This window comes from Dreissena polymorpha, chromosome 7 (genome assembly GCF_020536995.1).
Source record: "Dreissena polymorpha isolate Duluth1 chromosome 7, UMN_Dpol_1.0, whole genome shotgun sequence".
Lineage (NCBI taxonomy): Eukaryota > Metazoa > Mollusca > Bivalvia > Myida > Dreissenidae > Dreissena > Dreissena polymorpha.
This window is the reverse complement of record NC_068361.1, coordinates 39,828,002-39,840,683: the sequence shown is the minus strand read 5'-3', so window position 1 is coordinate 39,840,683 and position 12,682 is coordinate 39,828,002. Positions and strand designations below refer to the sequence as shown.

The window sequence follows — 12,682 nt, the reverse complement described above, 5'->3', positions numbered from 1 at the left end:
TAAAATTATAGCGTTGTAAAAATCGGTCAGGTTACATACAACTTATAATCAAGCTAGGAACAACACAAACGAATCTGCCAATATTGGTGTTTTCCAACAGTGTACCTCTTTTGTGTGCATGCAGTGTTTTTTTGCTGTACATAAAATATATATTTGCAATTGAATAAATTTTTCTTCGTGCAATTCCTCTGAAAAGGGTCTGAACTTTTATTTAGTGTTAGTATTTATCAGCGTTTATCTTGTAAAAATATCATAAACGCTCACATTGCTTCAGTTTCGTTTTGGACAGCATTAACAAAACACTTGCACATGCGTCACATTTTTTCTTATACCGAAACGTCCAGTTTTCCAAAGAAAAGTGATAACGATTGGCATTATTTGTGACTATTTATTTTAATTTACAGCCAGGAAAATAGAATAGTGCTATGACTTTTTTAAATATTGTATCGGCCCTCGATATGGACCGAGTGTGCTCATGATTTCATCGACCCGTATGAGAAATTTACTTTCACAGTCGTATTTTTTTAAAATGGTGTATTCTGTTCATGTTAGTTTCTATTGAATTTAATCATGTTTAATGATGGATTTAAGTTTAATGTATGCCCACGTAAAACGATCATTGACTCGGTAAGTTTTTGCTGGTGTTTTCATCGACCATTTCGGTGAAACCATCTTCACATGAAAGTATTCATCTAAAAAGGTGTGGAAAGACTAATCTTTAAATGCGGCAAAGCATAATTATTGTATGTATCTAAGATATTCATTATTGTATTCAAAACAATGTATATGATATAGTCGTCATGATAATGCTTTTATGAGAGCTTAAAGTATTTTACTTTTTTAAAAATATTTATATATAATAATTGTAATGTTTGTTTGATGATTGTTCATTCAAAATTAAAAAACTTTGCAAACAGTTTGGATCCAGAAGACGCCACAGAACGTGGCGTCTCATCAGGATCCAACTGTTTGCTATTCTAATAGTATTCTTTGAAAAAAATCGAAGAAAATGCTAATTTTAGAAATTCTGCAGACGACATTTTAGCAGACGACAATTTCCTCCAGCATGCAAGTGGATTACTCATCTGGTCATTCTTTAATACTTTGTATAAGATGGCACACAGAAAGAAAAGTACAACGCTGCAAAGCTGTAAATTTACTGAGGAAAACATGCTGTCAACTTTCTTGAGTTACTTGGACTAATAATTTCTGCTGATAAGACATTTTTGGATTTGTTTGTTTACCACCAATTTCAGGGCATTTGGGTTTCTTTAGTTTCGTGATCCAAAGCACACTACACGACCATGTGCAGAAATTTTAGATGATTGAAAACTTGGATGTTTGCAAATTAACGAAAATCAATTTGAGTACACATATTGGCACAAAGACAGGTCTCCATTAAAACAGTATCGAGTAACACACAAAGATAAGTCGTTCGGGTACTTGTCAATAAAGATGGTCTTTGCCTTGGAATGGAGGCTTCATTTGTTCGAACATGCGTTGTTCAGTTAATGTTGGTGTCAAAATGTCTTCAAACAGTTCGACTTAAAGAGCTTTAAAGTTCATATTTTAAAGTTTATTTTGGAATTTTTTTATTGATAGAATGTGAGTAAGCCCGCTTAATAAGATACAATTTATATGTGAACATGACTAATTCAGACCTAATGATTTTTCAATTTAACAAACCAATTCTACCTCATAAAAAAAAGTTATTTAAAACTATTTGAAACCAAATATAAACAATTTGAAGCTTTATGAAGGGCTAAAATGTACTTGTATGCCACTATTTACTCAGAAAAAGCAATTCATACAGGGGATGACCATCACATGATATTTGTAATCACTATAACAAGCATTTAGTATTTATTATTCTGAATTGTGTCGCAAAAAGTTAAATTAAATTATAATGTTCACATTAATATTTACTATGGATATTGTTTCCGGAGTTTCATTTGTCTATATTAATTATAATAGCAAAATTATGGTGTTTAAGATGTCATTTTCAGTTCCACGTCTTTGTAAGGATGCATGATTAAATTTATTAAAGGATGTGTTTTCCTAGAACAAACGGAAACAATACCATGTTAACATACACATTATTTTGCTGCATAATGCATTAGAGATCAAAGGGCCAAGCGACACGATTTTATTGACCCTTGTCATGCAAAAATGGATCTTATGACATGTGAGGCTAGACTAGCGCTAAATACCTGCTCAGGAGATACCCTGTCCTCTAAGACTACTAAGCCCTGCATGACTTTATAGCGGAAGGGGTAGCTGCTGACCAGACAGCGCGTTTGCCAAGACGGAGCTTCGCTGACTACATATGACTTAAAACCCATTTTTCACAGGATTCGGCTCTTTTATGATTTGCATTTTTTTATTGTGATTACACAGAACTAAACACTCGATAACTTTAGTTCGACTAAACGCTGTTATAGAAGTAAAAACGAGAAGTGGATGTGAAGAGATTTATAAAAAAATAGATTGCATCTAAGAATTCATTTACAGAGGCGGTAATCACGTGATGATCTAAAAGTAAGTCATGTTGGCGACGTCCGTGCCGAAATAGGTATTTTTCGCCTTTTTGTACCCTTTATTACTTTTATTTTGTTCTTTTATGCCGCTGACTTTTCAGCCATAGCAGCAAGAAATTGAGATGCGTTTACTTCATAGAAATTTTTGCTCTATATCTCGACTTTACCCTCCGTAAAATTCCGTAGCGGGAGCTGTTCACCATGTAATTTATGGACGTTGCTAGTTTTCACTTATTAAACTACTCTCCTGCATACAAAAAGAGGCATATTTATATTTTTAAACCGTATGCGAGTATTATGTTTATGTTTATACAGAGTTCTGGTATGGGGTAGACGTTTAAAAACATGTCTTATACAGTTTTATGAACCAGAATCGTGCATGATCTAAATGGGTCCCAGATTTGATATGATCAAAAAGGGGTCCCGTTTTTAGGAAAACAGAAATCCTCATTCGATACTTATCTTTTAAGCTCATTTCCGACCCGGTAATCACACAGGTTGCAACTATATATGCTTATAGGTGTGTGCGTGTGTGCGCGCGAGCGCGGGTGTGTGGGTGTGCGTGCGCTTGTGTATGTGTACGTGTGTATCTTGTCTACTAAATTTGTCTATTGCCTCGTTATGTGGCAATGAGTTCTTTGCAATAAATAAAAGACTGCATTGGACACTATGGTTTCTCTCAGCCGGTGTAGCTGAAGGTTCACTTGGCGTAGATTTTGATGTATTCGCTACACCATCATTTGCATGTATACACAATTTAATGACAGTTTAGATTGTTTCAACTGCTGACTTTTAGATCAACACTTTTAAAAATAAATTGTAAATTTTATTTGTGTAAATAACACAGGACATTAAACATGTATGATCACACAAATGACAATTGACATGTTAATTTCTGCATCTAATTCGTGAATTAAATACATGTGTAACAAACAAGCAAAGGCTTGCTTGCAAATGGTAGTTAACGAATGCCTATTCAGGATGCAGGATCAACAAGGTTCATAGGAATGTACACAAGGGCTGGACAGAATGTAAACACACCGTAAAGAACGTTATGTGTGCAAATATCTCAAGTTATTGAAATATATTTGCAAAAATCTTTAGCGAATAAAAGACAGTTTTTTCTCGCACTGTGTGCCGATATCTTAAGATTAAAGAATAAATCATTAAATACGTCTGAATTCGGTACCCTAACTTCACGATGCGTGCAGCATAACCGTGTATATGAATGCGTTACATTTGGCCAAAACACAGGCTTATTTAATAAAGTTATTTTAATGTATTTCAATTTGCCATAAACAGCATAACATTGTCTTGCATTAGTTGAAATTCTTACAAAAAATTGTCTTAAAAAGTTATTTGAAGAAAATCGCCACATACCCGTGTGTTTACATCCAGTAACGTTCAATTGTGTGTGAACCCCACAAAGTCAAATAATCCTGCACCCTGTTATTGTAAAGTAATATTTCATTTGAAGCCCGGAACCAAAGAACCGTTACTTGATACTTTCTGTTTAATTGAAGGTATATCACCGATCTTCAGATTTTAATTCGACGCATATAGAAAAAGAAATAGAAGACAGTGAAATGATCGTTATTCTGCGGAGCCTCATAAAAACCTTAAATTTGTGTTTTGGAAATATTATTTTAAAGTATATCGACATATTATACAGTAAAACACACGTTATTAAACGATATATATCAAAATCGTTGTGTACGTGTACAAGAACCGTACCTCTTTCTTTCGGATTTACAGAGTTATTGCCCTTTAGTCAACTCTTATTATGCATAGCATTACTCCTTTAGTATTAAGTATTTTTTTTTAAAGACTTGTTCATTGAAATAAAAAAAATCAGATCAATATTTATATATGTTTATATTTTGCACACAAAAAAACAACAACAACATAGCCGTATATCATGTCTGTTGTCCCAACTTTGAAGATCATGCTCATAGTTTTGGGTCAATGCAATACCTTAAGGTGGGTGGGGGGCATTCGACTGTTACTCGTGTTTATCAAATTAAGTAAAAATGACATCTAAAATGAAACATAATTGTGTTACACATGTTGTTTATAAATAAATAAATATAAATATATATATATATATATATATATATATATATATATATATATATATATTCTTCTAATTATAAAAAAGTAAATGATTCTTGTACAATACGAAAATCGTATGAATTGAGATTGCTTCAATATTAATAAAACAGCGCTGGTCATTTGATGTCTCAAAAGCTCTCATAATATATTGACTTATCATAATAAGGATAATGGTTCATGCCATATATGTGCGAATCCTTTCTTTAATAGTTCTGTTACAGTCTGGACATTTATCGCTGTGTTCTGTGCAGTCCAAACAGTATTTGTGATGAGTGCAAGGTAAAAACAATGCATTCACTGGGTTTTTGTTGCATAAATGGCACAGCAGCAGGCTCTTCAATCGTTGGTTTTCTTCCAGTAATCTTTCTGCAAAGTACATAGTGATATAACAACCACGATTTTTAAACACATTACAAAATATTGAATCATCAAGAAAAACAACTAGATTATCAATCAAAAGTGTCATAGTTTTGTTTCATTAATTGTGCTTTTAATCAGTATTTGCAATACAAGCGCTTACAATAAAACTGGCTACGTGATTAGAATGTGGACAGACTTGGATGTGTTGTCATATGACGAAAACATTTGAAACCATGGACATTGATGCCATTCATACACTGGAACTTATATGTTAATATATATACTTTTTTTACTAAACTGTAATTGTATAACTAATTCAATGAATACACGACAACGTTCAGAACTTCTAATGTCCATCACAGACCTGTCGGAAATGTACCTTCCGGATCTAGTGGTACTTGTGTTTGCTTTAATTGTTCTTCTAGATGCTTTCTCTCACTCATAACCTCCAGTCGAGTGATTATATCATCAATATCTGGGATAGTGGTGCCTGAAACAGTTCAACATGTAACTGTGTTGTTTCATTGTTGTAAAATTATCATGTCAATCTATTCCAAGACAAAACACAATCCATTTATATAATTACCATATCAGTATTTAATGTACCTTGTTGTAATACTTCGAAAATTGCAGTTTTTACATCGGAAATAGAAAACCCCATGTCCTTAACTAGAATGTCTTTATTTTGTTCCACTAGTTTTTTAATATTTGCATCGTCAATTGCTAAAGCAGCCATAGCACCACTCGCTTCGTCTTGAGAGTTTGATACATTTTCCTGTAATAAAAAGTAAAGAGTAAACGCATTAACACATTTTACAACAAGAATCTACGTATACCTCATTGTGCTTTGTTACGTCAGAGAAGTGCAACTTAACATGTTACGGTTTCTGTATTCTTTGCTAAACTAAACATGTTTTTATAATACTGAAAAACGCATGTAATTCGTGTCAGAACAAATAACAACGGCGGCAAACAAATGATAGCTTAATAAAACTTTTTATTTTCTATAATATGTAACTAATAATTTCATTAAAAAAACACACACCAAGGCGTGATCGGCAGAGAGTTGGACTAGGTTGATAAATTCATCGCCCTTGATTTCTCTTGCATAAGGACAAGCCGGAAACCATCGACAGTGTTCTATCCAGGGATCATCTCCAGGTTCCCATTTTCTTAAGCCACCGTCACAGGCAAAGCAGCGACAATGATCATCAACACCTTGCAATGAATAAAAATTTGTAAATATCACATGCAATATAAAACAAAACCACAACGGTTGTAATTCTTTAAACTGTATAACACTTGACAATTAATTGTAATTGGTTCGAAGTTTGATACTGTCCAAGGATAACCGAGACAAATGACATAACGGAGTTAGTGGGCGCATACTTATAACAAACGTGTACATGGAAAAATCGTGAACCATTTTAAAATTTGAACACGAGGTGAGAAATACGTAGATTTGTGAAATACTATGTAGCGGAACGGGTATCATGGACCGATAAGATCAAATGATGAAATAAAGTTTATTTTACTAATGTCAACGGCATTTGATAAATGGACATAACAGATTTACATCGTTAGACACAAACCAGGATTAAAGTAAATTAAACTACGGAAGGCAAACATACAATGTATGTCGTCGTTGTGATGAAGATTGTGATCATCATCGACACTTTTCTCATTTGGTAAATAGCAACGGTTGCTGTACATAGTGTCACATTTCATTTTGTATGACACAGTTTAACGATTAGAATTTCGATTGCGATTGCTTCGAGTTTTTGTTTTATGTTTCCTACAGTTTTACCAATAACAAGGGCTGTTTGTAAAACATGCATACCCCCCTATATGGGCTATAAGTTGTAGTAGCAGCCATTGTGTGAATACGTTTTTTGTCACTGTGAACAACGGCGGCGGTGGTGGTGGTGGTGGTGGTGGTGGTGGTGGTGGTGGTGGTGGTGGTGGTGGTGGTGGTGGTGGTGGTGGTGGTGGTGGTGGTGGTGGTGGTGGTGGTGGTGGTGGTGTTGGTGGTGTTGGTGGTGGTGGTGGTGGTTATTGATACAATGCATTACAAAAATGCAGTTAGCCTTACATTTGGTAAAATTTAAATATATTACAATGGAGGCAAATGCTGTAACAAAAAAAAACATGCAATAAACGGTAGTTGTTTCCCTTGTTTGAACCATGCTAAATCCTTAAAATGCCAGTAACTGTGACCTTCACCTATGACCTTTGACCTAGTGACCTCAAAATTAATAGGGGTCATCTGCGAGTCATGATCAATGTACCTATGAAGTTTCATGATCCTAGGCCCAAGCGTTCTTGAGTTATCATCAGACAACCACCTGGTGGACGGACCGACAGACCGACAAACCGACAGACCGACCGACCGACAGACCGACCGACCGACAGACCGACATAGGCAAAGCAATATACCCCCTCTTCTTCGAAGGGGGCATAATAAATGACGTTGGCATGCGCCGATAACCGTGAAGTGATCATATATTATCTGTTAAACATTTGAAGAGAATCTTAAATGGTCTAAAAATGTAATATTTCGATTATTATTGTAATACTGTTATTAATATTGTGTTGTGTTTAATGTCAACAAAATTGTGGTACATACTCTGTATTATTCTCGAATTTACAGCAAGGGTATTACTACCTGTGTAGAACATCCCTGCCTCTGCCAATTGTTCTGGGCTCTGGGACAAATGTTGTGGCCAGTGTGTGTACGTATCTAGGCGGGATTTAAGCGTTCGGAACCGCTCGTGCTTTGCTTTGTAGTTTGCGGCTTCTCGACCTAGAACGTTTATATTATGATACATGAGCCACTACGGTGTTTTATGTACAATGTTGTATGTTTCCTAACCAGTGGTATTTAAAGGATTAATTAATAATAACAAACATTAATTATGGAAATTTATTAATAATGCAGTTGGTACTATACAGAATCGTGCGTTTAAATTGTAATGTTTTATATACGCTTTGTTCAGATTATTAACACTGTTTGTATGGAATTATTTAAAATCTTTGAACAATATATTATATCTCTTATTGAAATATCGGATAATTGATGATGATTTCACTGTGCGTTAGGTACGATTGATCAACCTTATAGTATTGGTTTGTTTCTACAGAAGGTCTGCCTTGTGTACGTATTCTAACTACAGTCCGTTCACGACTTATGTAAGTTATATCTCTATTATGTAACTAATTATGCTAACTGGAACGCGTAATACCTAGTTGCCTTTGGAAGATGTCACGTTGCCTTCGCCTTATCTCTTCAGGATCCTGAGTTACGATTCTTTGCTAAAATGGATGTACAGAACATTGCATTTATATAATGTTTCGTGAAACATACTCTGGCATATGTCTGTCAAGTACAAATTGTCATATGAGTTTTTCGTCATATGGGAGTACTTATTGCAATACAATACTGATGTTTAATGAAAACCGAGATGATAAACCTACGGAAAGTGGGAAAGTATTACCCTATATCTTTCTAAGGCTTCCAAACTTCCAAAGTGGTTCAGAATAAACGGACAGTTTGATGAATTTTTTGCGTGTTCCAGCATTGGATTGTCCGTGTCAGAGAAGTCTTTTAGACCGATGCCGCAGCAGAAACACCGCACGAGGTCGTAGCTGTGACCTGCAATAAACAGCATGCATATATTAATCCAAACATGCCATATTAGTGACAATTATTGAACGCACAGAATGTAAATCGGGTACAGTTAAAGGTTCATTAAAATTTGCCACACACGCTTATTTAGTATATATCGTTTCATTTATGCGTAATGTTGTCCGTTCGTTATTATCCCCCGCAATAGGCGGAGGGATATTGTTTTGGCGTTGTCCGTCCGTCCTGCCGTCTTTCCCTCCGTCCGTCCGTCCGTCCGGAGCCATATCTTGGAAGTGCTTTGGCGGATTTCAATGAAACTTGGTATGAGTATATATTTTGGTATGAGTATATATATGGATAAGAGGATGATGCACGCCAAATGGCACACCATCTGTTAATAGCGGATTTTGTGTCCAGAAGCATATTGGCGGGGGATATCAATTAAACGAATTAGCCTGTTCTTTTTTATTTATAATTTTCATTTACTGTATTACCGGTGAAAAAGAATCCAGCTTCACATAGTGCCCTTGGGTTCGGTTCTGCCAGTGGCCATCCTCGGTATGATTCCAATCTGTATTTAATATCCTGGAAATCTGGATATTTGGCTGTCTAATAAATGAAATAAAATGTAATATCAATAATAATTTGCAATTGTACAACGAAATCTTTGAATAAAAAATGTAAATATACACGTTTTCTTGCGTGAAAAACAAAATATTTATATGAACCATGCACGTACTGTTTAATATTAAGAAACCGACAAGTCTTTAGAATATATTGACATGATGAATCCATACCTTCCATTTATGTTTATTATTTTGCTCTTGTCCAGCGCCTGACTGCATTTGTCTACTAAGATCATTGTGTTGCTGTGTAGGGGTTTCATTCTCTCTTCCATCGGTGACTTGGATGGGAAGTCCAACAGTATTGTCACCGTAAGGAGGCTGATTAAACGTTTCAGAACCGGGAAACACAAATTCATTCCGTTGACTTTCATTAAAACCACCTGTTACATGAGCCTGTGATATATCATCAAACCTTATTAAAGGGATTGTACTAGCACGAACGCGTTTCTCCAACGCACTGAAGTCCGCATCTGTACAGTAGAAACATTGCCGATACTCGTTTTTGTATGCTAAAAACGTATCTGTTAGATGTTTGTCCTCTGTGAAATGTAGGTTTTTCCAAAACGAAGGCGGTGAAAGCACTGCATATGTGTTTATTTTGCTGGCGTACAACAGTGGAGGGGCGTTCAAGCCACATTTGACACCAAAAGCATACAAGCCATCTAAAATCTTTGATGTATCCATACTGGTCATTTTAGTATTTTTGTTGCAAATCCTCTGCTTACTTGAATTTTGAAAACAGGAATGTCGTCAAAGTAATCTCTTGAAACGACTGAAACAGAGAGTTATGCATTTTAATTAGAATTAATGCTGTATACAAGTTCGAAAATGTGAACATATACAATATTGCTATTTGGCACTTCCTTTTTACAAAAACCATTAAATGTTCTATAAAAGTGTATGCATTTACATGTCAATTCATACCTGTAACCGAACCTTGCCAGGGTGTAGTTTTGCCTATATACATTGAATTCCTGAAATGAGAAATAAAATCCCGTGATAATTACGTGAAAATATTGAATTTGTAATATAAGATTACAATTGTACATACCGTAATTGCTCATAGTTTTCGGACACTCTACATTTTTGGACACGTATGTTTTTAGCAAAATTATTATTGTTCGTGACTCTTAATCTTCGGATATACGGGTTTTCGTCAATAATAAATGACTCTAAATTTTCGGACAGTTTATGTATCAATGCTTTTATACCAGAATTCTGCCCTGTGGCGTTTATCTGGTGAGACTTCGATCCTGAGTTTTTCCAACCGGATTAAGGTTATAACACCTGGCAGACGAATTCCTTTAAGCAATTGACCATTGCATTTTCGTTATTAGGTAAATACCATGTATTCCGGTAATGGGCAATGGTTTCACCCAACAACTTAAAGTGAAACATACATAATATGTATACTATACGGCGTGGTATTTGATTTTACAAGCACGTGCTATTCGTTGAAACAATTGACGCTATACACATTGCATACTCGTATCCGATCGTTAATGCAATATTTTTAGTGTTTCTAAATTTTCGAATAACGATATTTTTGTATCTACATTTTCGGAGACGAACACTTACGTAATTACGGTACACGTGCTGATCAAAAGTTTTCTTCTAATAAATAATTAAATATGTGTGCCACTGACAGACATAAATCAAGAATAATCCATATAGAGTTTTGAAGATCTATGGTAAATGAACAGAATTAACATGCCGCATATATATTTACCTTATATTATCCATTTTAACAGATTCAACTCCTTCATACATGTCTCTCATATTTTACTTCCAATAATTATATCAGACGCAATCCGTTAAGATTGCTACTGCGTTGTAATATTGTTTAACATTTACCACTATTCAGCATTTCAAAACTTCCAATATCTACATATATATTCATAACGATATAATATTGTTGGAATGGAATTATGAATATAATGAGAGAATAAAGACTGGCATACAATAATATATTGAAAAATATTTCACAACACCTTGAAATAGTACAGCAGCCTATCAGTGTCATTATGCCTGATGCTAAAAAATAAAATAAAATGGGATTACACATTATGGATATAACAACAACAACAAAAACAACAATAACAACAACAACAACAACAACCGCTTCTACTGCTACGATCATACTTCTACTAGAGTAACTACTGCTTATACTACTACTACTACTACTACTACTTCTACTACTACTACTACTTATAATAATAATAATAAAAATAATTATAATTATAATTATAATTATAATAATAATAATAATAATAATAATAATCATAAAAAAATATTATACCTCAAATAAACGTGTATCCTTCTTCTAGAAAACCCTTTAAAATCCTCAAAATACGATAAAGGCAATACGGACCGTTCACTATTGTGCTAACGAACGAATGTGCTACATGTTGACCGCGCATTCTAAATATTGACCGCGCGTACTAAATATTGACCGCGCGTGCTAAATATTGACCGCGCGTAATAAATATTAACCGCGCGTACTTAAAATTGATCGCGCGTACTTACTATTGACCGCGCGTGCTAAATATGGACCGCGCGTACTAAATATTGAACGTTCCACTGCGCGGTAACGCTTTATTAAACTCGGCGATTCCTAAAAAACTAAAAAATATTTGTTATCATTTTTTAATAATTTTTATTAATTAAATTTACATTCAATATGAAATATATTTCAACGTATTATATTTTCTCGATTTAAATTGTCTTTGCGAGTTATAAAATTCTACTCAATGCTTTTGCTTTTATAATCATAGATTATACACTGATTGATACATATACAAAATACTTCTACTACTGCTATTTTTCATACTTCTACTACTACAATTCAACATAATTAATTTACTTAATGCTAACTTAATGAGTAACTTTACTGACCTTCAAACATTATACTTACAACTAATTATTGGTATATATATAACAGTCATTTTCATTGTAACAATAGTATTATTCTATTAACATTTAAGCATCGTTACACGAAGGTACTAGTACTCACAATATGGGAGGCACAAACATTGCCCCAAAAGAATTTCGTTTAAAAAACACGAATATAAGGCTGAATATATCTAACGTTATGACGTAAACGACATTTAAAACACGCTAATAACAAAGAAACACGTAAGAAATAAAGATTGCGTCAGTCTTCTGACATGTTTAAGTATATTGCACGATATATTGGAAATTCCTATATTTGACCCAGGTAGACTGGCTTAACTGGGATCCCAATATTGCTTCATCATATCTAATTTTAGAACGATCTTTCCACCAGCGTAATCGGATAAATATATATTGTTAAAGGATGTATTCCCTTCATTAAGATTTAATGAGAATAATTATCGTTATTCTTAGACAAATATGTGTGTGAACATGTGGAATTGAATTGTTCTTACAAGTTTATATATTAA

At 34.3% G+C, this 12,682-nt stretch overlaps 2 protein-coding genes across 2 annotated transcripts in view; both read right to left on the bottom strand.

Annotated features, from left to right (window-relative positions):
* The window catches only part of LOC127838884 (baculoviral IAP repeat-containing protein 3-like), a 219,464-nt gene extending 207,796 nt beyond the window's left edge, over positions 1 to 11,668 (bottom strand). The window contains exon 1 of the mRNA XM_052366930.1: positions 11,560 to 11,668. The gene's annotated coding sequence lies outside the window, so the exon portion shown is untranslated. The remainder of the gene's footprint in view (positions 1 to 11,559) is intronic.
* On the bottom strand, positions 4,664 to 9,956 carry LOC127839650 (putative inhibitor of apoptosis). Its single transcript, XM_052368033.1, has 9 exons — positions 9,432 to 9,956; positions 9,129 to 9,243; positions 8,504 to 8,661; positions 8,252 to 8,321; positions 7,675 to 7,812; positions 6,055 to 6,227; positions 5,616 to 5,784; positions 5,374 to 5,499; positions 4,664 to 5,015 (listed from the first exon to the last, which is right to left on the bottom strand). The coding sequence occupies exons 1-9, from the start codon at positions 9,951 to 9,953 to the stop codon at positions 4,825 to 4,827; spliced, it is 1,662 nt and encodes a 553-aa protein (XP_052223993.1). The 5' UTR covers positions 9,954 to 9,956; the 3' UTR covers positions 4,664 to 4,824.
* Positions 11,669 to 12,682: the final 1,014 nt, after the last annotated feature.

Coding starts and splice junctions, on each gene's coding strand:
- LOC127839650 (XM_052368033.1), bottom strand. CDS start 9,953: ATGACCAGTATGGATACATCAAAGATTTTAGATGGCTTGTATGCTTTT. Junction 8,662..9,128: donor AGCTGGATTCTTTTTCACCG/GTAATACAGTAA, acceptor TGTTTATTGCAG/GTCACAGCTACGACCTCGTG. Junction 5,500..5,615: donor TTTCGAAGTATTACAACAAG/GTACATTAAATA, acceptor GAACTGTTTCAG/GCACCACTATCCCAGATATT.